The following is a 13069-nucleotide window of genomic DNA, read 5'->3' as shown; positions in this document are numbered from 1 at the left end:
TTCTTCCAATGCCCTTTTGTTAGCATAGGCGCAGTGACCACCCATCTTCTTAGGAGCCCCATATGCAGTAGGGTTGGCTGAACTGTTGTTTTAGACACATCTTTTAGCCCCCTGGTTCATTTTCATGGTGAATTGCTCTACTCTAGTGCATCGATTGGCCTCACGTATGTTCGTAGTCGAATCTCACCTCTCAGTTTCCATGTCAGTTATTCCCAATGGTGCTATTTGTCTGCTCATGATACACTTTTACTACACCAGCACGTGGACAGTTCGAAACTGCGCTGTTTGAGAAATCCTTCCACCCTTGACCCGAAAGCCAATAAGTATCCCTTTCTGCAATTCTGATAAATCCTCCCCTTCACCCATGACAATGAGCGATATGTGAGCAGACAGTCTATCATAAACCTTAGGTACCCACCAGGCTTCATTGGCTACGTGCTGCCGACATTGAAAATAGGAGATGGTCATGGTAATGTGACTCGACTGTGTATGTATTCACATAGAACTATTATGCTAAGATATGAGCATGAAAAACTTTTTTTGCTGGTATTTCTGCAAAGATGCCATTTGAAATCTTTTTCAAAACTACATTTTTTTTATTTCTGACAATTAAAAATGATAGCAATGAATTTCATGCACAGTGTGTAAAATATGTTGTCATTATATCAATAAATGAACTTTTAATGACTGGTCATAAGAGAAAACACACATGACGGATTTATGGCTGAGTGACAATGTGCTTTATTTCGTGGAATAAAAATAGAAAACACAAAGCAATTAAAAATAGCGCAGAACGGTGTGGCGGTTGTACGGTGATCCATAGCCCTTTCCCTGATTTATTAGAACACAGATTATGAAAATTGCAGTCTTCAGTCAATAATATTATAAAATATGCAAAATTACACGTTATTTAATAAATAGTAGTTGCACGCATGTTGAGAAACAGAGTAGCAAAAACAACCTATACAGTAAAACTCGTGTACATTTAGTTCTATTTTTGACCTATCAGAATAATTAAGAAAATGTGTCAATCATCCAATATGGACAAATCTGATATGCTAGTCCTATCTAAAGCAATAGTACTCATCGTACTGCTGGTTGGAATCATTGCATAGTGGTTGATAGTTGTCAGAATCCTGTTGGACATCATTATATTGGTCGAAATCTGGGGTACAGTGTCCCGGGACAATGTCTGCTAGTGTATCCAAGTAACTGCCCACAGAGATCTCATCCATGCCATCACTATAGCCATGTAAACTGGTATAGCTTCCTTGCAAGGAGCTATCGCGACTCTCGAGTAAACTGCAAAGGCTCCCACTAAGGCTGCTCCCTTGGCTGGTGACGATGTCCTTCTCCTCCATCATATACTTGATAGACTCAATGTTTTCATTGATGATGAGCAACTGTCTCATCAGCTTCACATCCGTAGCTCGAAGATAGATCTGTTAACACATGGAATGAAATAAAAGATGGTTAGAATAGGTTGTGTGTCCATGTACGAAGACACACTGCAACACAACTGGGCAATGACCATTACTGGAAGGAAGAGTCATCGATTTTCATAGTGCGGTCATAGTCTTCAGCGTTGGAGCTAGAATATATTTATACACACTAGTGGGGCTCCGTTTTTTGCCTCCCTATTTTAATCATGCTCACACACTTGCGTACAACCCATGCAAAGGGATTGTGGGGAGTCAGAAGCGATAACTTGTTAGTTGTGTTAACGTGTATGACTAGGACAAGAATTGAATGTCTTCCCACAGCTCTATTTAATATTGCAAATTCTTTCTTGCTGAAAGGTAATATATATATATATATGTGTGTGTGTGTGTGTGTGTGTGTGTGTGTGTGTGTGTGTATATATATATATATATATATATATATGGGGTGGACAAAAATATGGAAACACCTACGATATGCATGGGATTTTAATCATTAGCACTAAGCTGCCCTTTTGACTCCTGCTTGGCTGAGAGTTTTCCCACCAAATTTGTGTTTACTTCACCTCTTGCCTTGCTCTGGGTGTTTTTAAAGCCAGCTGGTAACAGCAGCTGAGTGGCTCAAACCCCTGACCAATGGAACCTTGTTGCTCGGACAGATGTTCACTTCTCCCTGACAGCATCTGTGTCATATTACCTCCACTTAAAATCAGTCTCTACATGTCTTATTGAAATATGATTTATAATCCCATGTAATTTAAGGCATGCAATTTGTAAGGTGTTTATCTATCTATCTATCTAGTCTCCTACTCTGGATGGTTTCCTAAGGCACATTTACAAAGGATGAGTGTCGGGCAAACGATGCCCGACACTTGTCCCTGTGTCTCCGCACTCCTGCACGGGAGCTAGCAGAGCTGGCTGGGTCACGGAGTGGCCAGCAGGGGGGTGGGGCAGTGCAGGAGATTTTTCTCCTCTCGCTCCCTCGCCCCCCTCTAATGAGATAACACAGCGGCCATTTGCTATTGAACTGTTTAAATTAAGCAATGAGTGATGAGTTTCTTTACTCCTCTTCTATGCAGCATGAAAGATCAGCGATGAAGCTCATCGCTCATTGCTTAATTTACACAGTTCAATAGCAAATGGCCGCTGTGTTATCTCATTAGAGGGGGGCGAGGGAGCGAGAGGAGAAAAATCTCCTGCACTGCCCCACCCCCCTGCTGGCCACTCCGTTAGTAGCAAACGGCCGCTGTGTTATTCTGTAATTTTGTTTTACTTATTCATGTAATAATTTTTTTTACATCTATGTTCCCCATGATGTCATATAAGACCTCTGGGGGACATTCACATGGTCTTTTTTTTATTTGATACTTTTCCACTGTAGCCCCAGTTACAGGAGAAAACATCCCCTATAGGGACAGTAGTCACTAATAGAGCTGATCAGGGTCTGCTAGGGCCCTGCAGCTCTGCTGTGCCAGGTGGACCCCCAGTGGTCACGTGACCGCCGGCTCGGGTAGTGGAATAAACACTTCCACTTTTACTTCTTAGTACATAGCACTCATTGAGCGCTGTGTACTTGGGAAATGAGAACGCAGAAAGGGTTAAAAACCACTTCTCCGTCCTCCTCCGGGTTAATGGCTGTGACTAACAGCTTCTGATTGATTGCTTCTGCTTTAACCCCCTGCCATATTTTTACTATCGGCTGGGATTAAAGCCCAGGACCAAGCGCCATAAATTTACTGTGCCTGGTCCTTAATGGGTTAATGTGATATACCTTTCTTTGCATTTCTATTATCTGCATCTGGTAAACCAGGCAATCTGTAATTATGGAGCTATTTCTCCATAATGTTATCTAAGAGTAATCCAAATACACAAGCCATCATTAAGGCTGAATATGAAATGGTTCGAATACCAACAAACATTATTTAAGCAGCAGCCATTGGGAATTACAGCGCTTGCCTTCAAAAGCTTCATTTCCAATAAAAACCTACAGGTCTCCCACCACTTTGAGATGTGCGATTAAGAACAACCTAATTACACTGAACTAATTTTAAATGTCTCGAAGAGAGAAAATGTATTTCCCAGAGTGCTTCTCAGTGTACCCTGATACGTATTTACTTACTTTATAACTGTGCTTTTCCCTTCTTTGTAACAGTTTAATTAACTTTGTCTTTAACTAGCTTTTCACATCAGCTTGCTAAAATCAATTCAATGCATATTAATACTTTTTGCTTATCCTGACAAAGTGACCCAAATACACTTCATTTGTTCCATGATGCTTTACAGAATAGAAAACAAAAACTCTTCTCCTACGGCTTATTTTGAGGTTCAGTCTTAAAATGATCCCTAGAATAAGAATTTTTAAAATAGACAATAAGAGTTAAGCCGCTTTCACACGGATGCACAAATCTGAACCCCATTAATTTGAATGGGGTCGTATACATGAGGGGTTTTTCCTCACATCGCCGAGCGGCAAAAAATCATGGTACGTCCTATCTTTGGGTGATCCCACACAACTGCTCACCCATTGTTTTTAATGGGGCCAGGCAAAACAGCGCAATGCAGGTGAGGTGCACGCAAGTGCAATGCGATGCTTCCCATTGAAAACAATGCAAAACACTTGCCAATTGCTACTTTCCTGAAGTGATGCAAGGGAATCTGCAGGCAAATCGCAAGTCCCCGAGAGTGATATCGGGCCGAGTTTCATTGAATTCAATGAATGGCTGAGTGCTGCCACTGATTGGCTGAGCACTGTAACCAATCATAGTCAGAGCTCAGCTGTAATTCAATGAATGGCTGAGCGCTGCCTGTGATTTGCTGAGCACTCAGCCAATCAGACACAGCTCTTTTAGGATGCTAGGATTTTTAAATCCCTGGCTGCTCAAAGAGCTTCAGAACAGTGCCAACGAAGCCAAACGACAAGACGCTCTGGAACCCTGATAGTGATGGAGAGGTGAGTATATATATTTTTTATTTCTTCCACAAGCTAGGGATGATTTTCAAGGAAGGACTTCTATTTCAAGCCATTCCACGAAAATCACTACAGGGGTTGTCTGCAGCCCATTGCTTTCCAAGGGGTCGGCTGCAGCGCCGGTTCCCATTGAAAGCAATGTGTGAAGATCGCGATCCTCTGCCACAGCTGTGGCAGAGGATTCCTTCATCCCCGCGGGGAGTCCCCTTGTCACTGAACACTGTGACAGTGCTGTTACAGTGTTCAGTTATGAGGGGACTCCCTGCTGGGATATTTTATGTGCAGCACGGACCTTCCCAGAGCATGGATGTCCTATCTTTTGCATGTGCGAGTATTCTGCACCTGTAAAAGACAGACATCTGGGCACATCATAGGGAACCAATGGTTTTATCAGAAGCGCTTTTTTTCTTTGCGCACAAAAAAACGCACATCTGACTTCACCCTTAATGGTGACATGTATTTCCCTGCCCGTGTGCATAACCTTCCATTTATCAGTGCTAAACCTCATTTGCCACTTTTCTGCCCCCAATTTCTTCAGTTCCTCTTGCAACCGCCTACTGTCTATTCTTGTGTTAAATACGTTACCTAGTTTTACGTCAACAACAAATATTGGCATCTTACTATACAATCCCTCTGCAACGTTGTTAATAAATATCTAAAAAAGAATAGGGCCTAATATTCACCCTGGTGATACCCCACTAGTAGTAGTTAATGTATTGTAGTACAATAATAGAAAATGCCTTTTTGTGACCACTTTTTGGATTACATCGATTTTCAGCCATCTCAAAAAAATTCTGCAAATAATAGCCTTATAGAACACGGACAAAAGTTTGACCTCAACAAACATGATACTTCGAGCTGGCTATAGAGCCAGGCGTTGGTATTTTCAGTATAAACAATTAAATCCGAGCATCAGACAGCATTGTCCCGTCCCGGGAAGCGCGCTCCAGCCCTCCGACTGACACTTGTTGCTGGCACTGTTATGAGTGATTTGTTGGGATCTCAAACACCTCTGAAGATATTGCTTACAAAGAGCATTTTTGGTACAGCTTAGAGTTATGTCTGGCTCTAATCTGGTTATTAGACTTGCTCTTCGAGTAATTTGACACGGACAATGTTATTTGTGTTGAGGAGTCAAACCCTTTATCTGTGTTTCGCTCTAAATTCCATTTCTCATGTCACTGAACATAAGAGCTGACTGCTCTTTAATGGCCGGACTCTTACTACTGCCTATGTTTTCATTAGAATACTGCTTGCAAAAATATTCACACGCATTCTTTTATAAGGCACAGCCGCGAACTTAAAGAGGAAGGGCTTTTAATTCCTTACACTATAAATCAATCTTTCTAAAGTTTTTTAGCTGGGAGACCCAACACAGAAGAAGTAAATATTGTCACCGCCTCAAGTTGGCCGCAGTAAGATTATTGTTTTTTCTCATTTGACTAACGGCCACAAACGTTTTCTTGGAAACACTAATTCTCAAACACGCAAGGGAAAGAAAAGGATAAAGATTGCCATTTTTGTAATACGAGCAATGAAATTGCTTACTCAGCTGACTAAAACATATCTAGTTGAATGTTCAACATTATCATCTACTTAGTCAAAACACTAATAAGTGGAGAACGAGGTGCACAATCTCTACTATTAAGAGTTTATCCTGTTCACATAGTTATTTTTGGACTTTCACCTTTGGAAAAAGATCAAAACTGGTGCCAAGTATAGGCCCCAGACTAACTGTACACCTTGAACTATCCTGCCACCTCTCATTCAGCTCACTCCTTCTTTGACCAGCTACAATCTGGCTTCAAATTCTACCACTCCATGGAAACCACCTAAACCAAAGACAATAATGATCTGCTAACTGCGAAAACCTCAAAACATTACTATCTACCTTTCTTTCTGGAACATTCTTCTGCATTTGACCCAGTTGACCACTCCCTCCGGTTATAAATTCTTTCCACACTTGGGATCATGAACTTGGCCCTCGCCTGGATCTCCTCATACCTTACTGACCGAAAAGTTTGTATCTTTCACTCATAAACCACCTCCTCACATCACGTTCACTTAGGCCTCCTTCACACGGGGCAACAAAGTCGCGCGGTTTTCTTGCGATGCGACAATGTTACAAATTGTATGTATGTGAAGGCCATGTTTTCCTATGAGTTCCTTCATATTTGCGAGGTTTTGTAGCATGCGACATTGCGAGTCAAAAACCGTGCTGGTTTCACGATACGCATGCGACTCGCAAGGTTTTGTAGCGCATGTTTCCCTAAGGAGCCTTCCTCTTGAAAATGAGATTTTTGTGCAGTGCGATGCAACTTTGACAGTAGGAAATCTTTGTTGAAATCCTACTGTCAAACCCTAAACTAAGCCCTGGCTGCAGGATTTAAAAAATTCATCACCTTAGAGGCGCTGTCATCTTCAGTGCGGGTCTTCACTGAAGCTTCTCGGCACTTGCTTGAAGTCTTCAGCCAACCCTTCCTGGATTGGAGGATCAAAATCCCCACCTCCAGAAAGGGCAGGCTGTGATTGGTTGACAAGCTTTGTGGCTCAGCCAAGCAGAGCCAGTGTTCGTTGAACCAATCACAGCCATTCAATGAATGAATAAATGGCTGTGACTGGTTCATCGAACGCCGGCAATGACTGGCTGAGCCAGGGCGCTCGTGAACCAACCACAGCCAGCCCTTCCTGGAGGTAGGGATTTTGATCCTTCAATCTAGGAAGGGCTGGCAGAAAAGGAAGACACTTGCGGGGGTGAAGAGGAGACACGTGCCGGAGCTAACGGCGCTTCTTAGGTGATGTTTGGTTTTTTTTTTTTTACTGCAGCTAGGGCTTATTTTCGGGGTAGGGCCCATATTTCAAGCCCCCCACTACAAAAATCCTCGCAGGTGGGGCTATAAAGTTGCGCGACTTTGTAGCGCCACAAAATCGCAGTATTGCTATGAGAAAACATGGCACTATCGCTCGGACCACCGATTCGATATTGCTGCAATTTTCTTTTGGTGATATTGTGTCGTTCATGTGAAGGAAGCCTTAGTGTCCCTCAAAATTCTGTCCTGGGAACTCTACTCTTCTCCATCTAAAACTTTCGACTAGGACAGATCATAGAATTCAACGTCTTTCAGTACCACCCTCAATGCTGTGGAGACTCAAATCTACCTCTTTGGTCCTGAAGCTAACTCTTTGTTATCTAGAATCAAACAATGTCCGTCAGCTATTCGGTCCGATAGCTCATCCAGGCATTTCTGCTGAATGACTATTACTCAGATTCCCGTGATGCAACGAAAATCTGAATGATAATCATTCAGTGTAAAAAGCCCTAAGACTCAACATTCAAAAAACTGAATTCATAGTCTCTCTCATCTCATTTAACCCTACCAGTAGACCTATCAATCACAGTTAATGGCTCCATACTTTACTCAGTCCCACAAATCTGCTGTCTTGAGGTTCCAGGACTCTGCCCTGTCCTTCAAACCGTACATATTGTGTAAGCCCTCACCACCTCCTGCTCCTCCAACTCAAAATCATTTCTAGAATATGATCTTTCCTCAACCTTGAGTCAACAAAAATGCTGATGAACACCCACATCATCTCCCACACAGACAACTGCAACATCCTTCTCTGCCCAGCATCTAACACTTTAGCACCCCTCTAATCCAGCCTCAATTCTGATGACCAGCTAATCCACCTGTCCCTTCATTACTTCTCCGCCTCTCCACTCTCCCTTCACTAGCTACTCATTGTTCAGAGAACTCACTTCAACATATTACCAATGGCATACAAAGGCTCATTTAGACACAACGATTTTTGCTCAAAATTCGCCCAAAAGCCACCTTTTGAGTGATAATCGTTGTATCTAAATGCGCGGCCATCGCGCACTGTTCATGCACTATTCGTTCATAATAGAAATCAACAATGACGTTTACCAGTGCCGCATGCTGATTTTCTCAGCGGGCACAGCTGATAGCATTCTTTCAGATGGCATCCCGCTGGGAATTCCCAGTAGGATACCAGCTGAAAGCTCAGAGAACAAAGGAGCTGTTAGTGCTCCTGTTGCTTCTCAGAGCTATCAGCTTAGCGGGGCACCGCTGATAACTGCAAGAACAAAGCAGCTGTTTTGCATATGCAAACAGCTGCTTTGTTCTCACAATCAGCGGTGTCCTGCTCCGCCTGCATTTATAACTCTTTAAGTAGCTAATTAGCTACTAAATAGTTATGCAAAGATGATTGCTCAAAACTGACACTCAAACTGCTGTTTAAGCGATTTTTGAGCAATCATCTTCCAGTCTAAATGCACCTTAAGGCTATCCACAACCCCTCCATGATCTCTGCCCTAATCTTCCAATACTTTAACACATATAATCTCTCGTCCTTGCAAGACCTTCCACTCTGCTCTCCTCTAGTCTGTTCCACACATAATAGTCTCCAAGACATCTCCCATGTATCCCCCGTACTCTGAAACTCACGATCCTAAGATATCCCATTCTCACGGATCTTCAAAAGCAACGTGGAAACCTATCTATCCATCAAAGCCTACAACCTACAATAAATCTTACTATCACCACACTACCTTATGAGCAGTTTCCACCCTCAACAACTAGGGAGCTCGGATGCTTCCATACTATTAACTCAGCATTCCTTGGGACAGTAATGAATCTGCCTTAAAATATGATCATCTGGCCCATATATGGCTTCAATTTCAAAATGAATCTTAGGTAGTACCTTTGTCCTCAAGTACAACACATTGCCTGAGTATTAAGATGTTTTTGCTTTGGCTTTGCTAGGTTCTTTTGGTTAGGCTCTGTTCGCATTACGTTTCTCAACTCTCTTCCTCAACCTGTCCCCACCTTCTCACCCCTAAAACAAACTTCACTTGCTAGTTTGTTAAAAAATCAATAATTTCTAAGGCCCTGTCAGGTTGCGCTGCTGGGATCTGTTGTTAAATATGGGTTTACAGCAGCACAGCTTCACAGGTGTGGTTTAATTGAACTGTCTGGGTGTGGATCTGCTAGAGGATGCTGGTTTCCCAACACTCTAGGGTTTTGCTTTCTTGAAGGCCTGTTCTGTGTTGTGTTACTGTGTAGGTGGCTAGACATGTGTGTGAACAGTCCTGTTCCGTGTTGCATGCAATCCCTAGTGTCTTGCTGTGAACTGCATCCTGTCCTGCTTTGGATTGTTTTTCATTCTGGGCAAGTTAGGTCCGTAGGTTTCAGCATGGGGCTGTCCCTATTCAGACAGTCGCCCTGCATGCAGGCAGGTTTTATGTGGAAGTTGTCTTTTGAGAGTAGGGACCCACGAGACAACGAGGACCCTTGAAGCAGGCTTGTGGGCTTAAGTGACTTGGTTAATTCACAAACTAAGCAGGTATGCATGGTGTGTGTTTTGGTCATCCTTTCCGTCCTTATGTTATGTCTGTCTGCGGGTACCGTTTGAAGTTCACAGATGAAGGAGACATGGCAGGCCCTCTTCCTCGAAGGCTTTTTTCCTAATAAGCCAATGTATCTCCAGATTTGGTTTCCAAAGTTATCCTATGATGTATGCAAATCTTTAGAGAAGAGTCACCTGGCAGAGAAGAGTCACACTGATTTATAAGCATGCTTTATAAACTATTTATAGACCGCTCATTGCATCCCATGTTACACAGCAAACCCTGTCTATCAAGAGAAAGGAGGCATGCTTAGCTCGGCAGCTCATAAATCAGCGTGACTCGTCTTTGCTGATTTGCATGTGACATGGAATAAATTTGGTACCTAACTGTGGAGCTACATAACCTCATCAGGAAAAGGGGGGCCAATATTATCCATAGAGCCCTATTCATTCTATGTATGTCAAAATATTTTCCTGCATCGGCATACCTTTCTTTTTGCTACATAAAACAACATAGTAAAGGTACTGTTGTGTCTTATCTCCACCAGAAGAATGGCTGGAGACAAGCTGCACCCCCACAAGGAACGCCCACAACTTCATTGGCTGGGCCGGAGAATCGGTTTCCATTATGTCCCTTCCCACTTCGTCGTGTCACTGACCCCACGGCCGCTCTCCCTTGTGTCCTTACCGGCTTCTGGACTAAACTACACCGGAACAGGGATGGGAGAAGAAGGCAGAGTGCCGGGGGCCAGTAACACTCCGCTGGTCTCCCTAGTTCCCTTCCTGGCTCCTGCGCTGTCAGTTTTCTCAGTGCTATCACATATTGCAAGCTGGTGACCAACTTCGCCAGAGCAGGGACGGGAGAAGGCAGAGCGCCGGGGGCAGTCTCAGCAGGGTAATGCAGTGGAGCGGAAAGAGGGGGGGAGGGGGGAATTACAGCGCTGACGCCGGCAGGGAAGGTCGCCAGGGAAGTATCACTGTTGACCCACGAGCCCACAGCGGTGCCGGCTTGAGGGGTGCCGCCCGGGGATATTGACAACGGGGGAAAGTAATGGATGAGGAGGAGGGGGGGGGGGGGGGGGAGACTTACACCACCGAAACTGAAAGGGAAGAAGGTTGCCGGGGAAATTATCACAGCGGAGCTAGGAGCACAGACCAGCAGATTCTCCGGCCCAGCCCATGAAGTTGTGGGCATTGGATGTGGACGTGCAGCTTGTCTCCACCCATTCTTCTGGTGGAGACAAGATACAACAGTACCCTTAGTAAAATACTATACGGTAGTAAATATTCTATACTGAGGAATATAGTAAAAAAAGTTTACTGTTTTTTGCTTTCCTTGATAATGGGAGCTTATCAGTGACATATCCCACTGCTCCCTGCACAGCAAGTATCTAGGAGTGTGGCCGGGCAGGGAAACCAGTTGAGCAGCAAAGCTTAACTAGCGATATGGTCTGTTTAATTTAAGGCTCATGAGGACCCCAGTAGTCGGACTGTGAATATTCAGTGATGCCATATCCCGGGGGTATGATATCCCTCGCTTTGCTAACTCCCTTAAATGTAACATTACAACAATACAGCAACAAAATAAGCAATACACAAGAAAGATGCAAATATTAGGAAAGCAATAGAGACATGTTAGCCTCTGTTCAATCCTCCGTACACTATTTCTACCTCCGTGGTAGTGCAGAATTGTTTGCAGCTTAATCCCCCCACATTTTATTGCTTGACTACATTACTTGAAATTTTGGAATTAAACAACTTCATATTTGAGGCTTCAGCAATTGCTTGAGCTATATAAAGACAGTTAATCTGGAGTTTATTAAAGGCATACTCCAGGGGAAAAAAGTCAAGAAAGCCGAATTCCAGGAATTCCCATTTCCGCGTTTTATTGGCAAGCCATGTTAGTAACTGTGGCCTATGGAGCTCTGTGTGTCCATAACTACAGTACTCCCACGAGTCTATTCCTATAGAAGCACTTACCAAGCTCTTCGTTACACATTGCTAGAATGGATAGGTTCATGGCCTGCTTTATGATGTGCTGCAATAACACAATAGAGCAGTAAAGAAGAAAGGGAACTTCCTGTGATTGCCCTGAAAGACATGTCTGCTGACAGGCAGCATGAAGGACACAGGGAATCTGCTCCCCCCACACCTTCAAGGCACCTCTCCTCTTCATAAATGGAGCATTTTCAGCAATAGAAGCAACATAGTATGTAAGGACGAAAAAAGCTATGTCCATCCAGTTCAGCTTATTACCCCCAATGTTGATCCAGAGGAAGGCAAAAAACACTTAATAAGGTAGAAGCCAATTTTTCCAATTTAAGGGAGAAAATTCCTTCCTGACTCCAATCTGGCAATTGTAATAATCCCCTTCTGAAGTAATTAATGATTATAACATATGATATTGTATCGCTCAAGAAAGGCGTCCAGGCCCTCTTGAACTCTTTTAGGCAGAGAGTTCCACAGTCTCACTGCTCTTACAGTAACGAACAGTCTTCTATGTCGATGTAGAAACCTTCTTTCTTCTACATGTAGAGGGCGCCCTCTTGTTACAGTCACAGTCCTGGGTATAAACAGATAATGGGAATGATCTCTGTATTGTCCCATGATATATCTATACATTGTTATTAGGTCGCCCCTCAGCTGTCTTTCTTCTAAACTAAAGAATCTTAATTTTGATAACCTCTCTGGGTATTGTAGTCCGCCCATTCCATTTATTACTTTAGTTGCCCGCCTTTGTATCCGCTCAAGCTCTGATATGTCCTCCTCGAGTACCGGTCCCGAAAACTGTCCACAATATTCCATGTGTGGTCTGACCAGTGGCTTGTAAAGAGTAAGAACCATGTTCTCGTCATGTGCCCCTAGACCTCTTTTGATGCACCCCATGATCCTATTTGCCTTGGCAGCAGCTGCCTGGCACTGGTTGCTCTAGTTAAATTTACAGTTAGCCAAAACACCCAAGCCCTTTTTCATGTTAGCGTTTCCCATTTAGTGTGTAATGGTAACATGTACTTCCTCTGTCCATGTGCAGAACCTTACATTTATCTGTCTTAAACCTCATTTGCCACTTTTCTGCTAATATATTAGGCAATAGCTGTATGCGCAAACCCAGTTTTTTAAAATTATGTAATCCTATTGTATTATCACTACTCACCCTCAGAGTATCACACTAAATGGCCATATTGCTATAACCGGTAATATTGGCTAAATTACAGTTTCTTCAAGACGAGATTACAAAGGTTATCCCGCCATGGCTAGACTTGTCAGTCACAGTTAATTACCATGCGTCCAGCTG

General features: G+C 43.3%; 1 protein-coding gene across 1 annotated transcript in view; it reads right to left on the bottom strand.

Annotated features, from left to right (window-relative positions):
* Positions 1 to 717: 717 nt before the first annotated feature.
* Positions 718 to 13069, bottom strand: part of LURAP1L (leucine rich adaptor protein 1 like) — a 29041-nt gene continuing 16689 nt past the window's right edge. The window contains exon 2 of the mRNA XM_066604268.1: positions 718 to 1442. Coding sequence (XP_066460365.1) covers positions 1065 to 1442 — 378 coding nt within the window. The 3' untranslated portion in view covers positions 718 to 1064. The remainder of the gene's footprint in view (positions 1443 to 13069) is intronic.

This window comes from Eleutherodactylus coqui, chromosome 5, assembly GCF_035609145.1.
Source record: "Eleutherodactylus coqui strain aEleCoq1 chromosome 5, aEleCoq1.hap1, whole genome shotgun sequence".
Taxonomy (NCBI): domain Eukaryota; kingdom Metazoa; phylum Chordata; class Amphibia; order Anura; family Eleutherodactylidae; genus Eleutherodactylus; species Eleutherodactylus coqui.
Note: the sequence above shows the minus strand (reverse complement) of the source record. Positions and strands in the feature narration are given on the sequence as shown.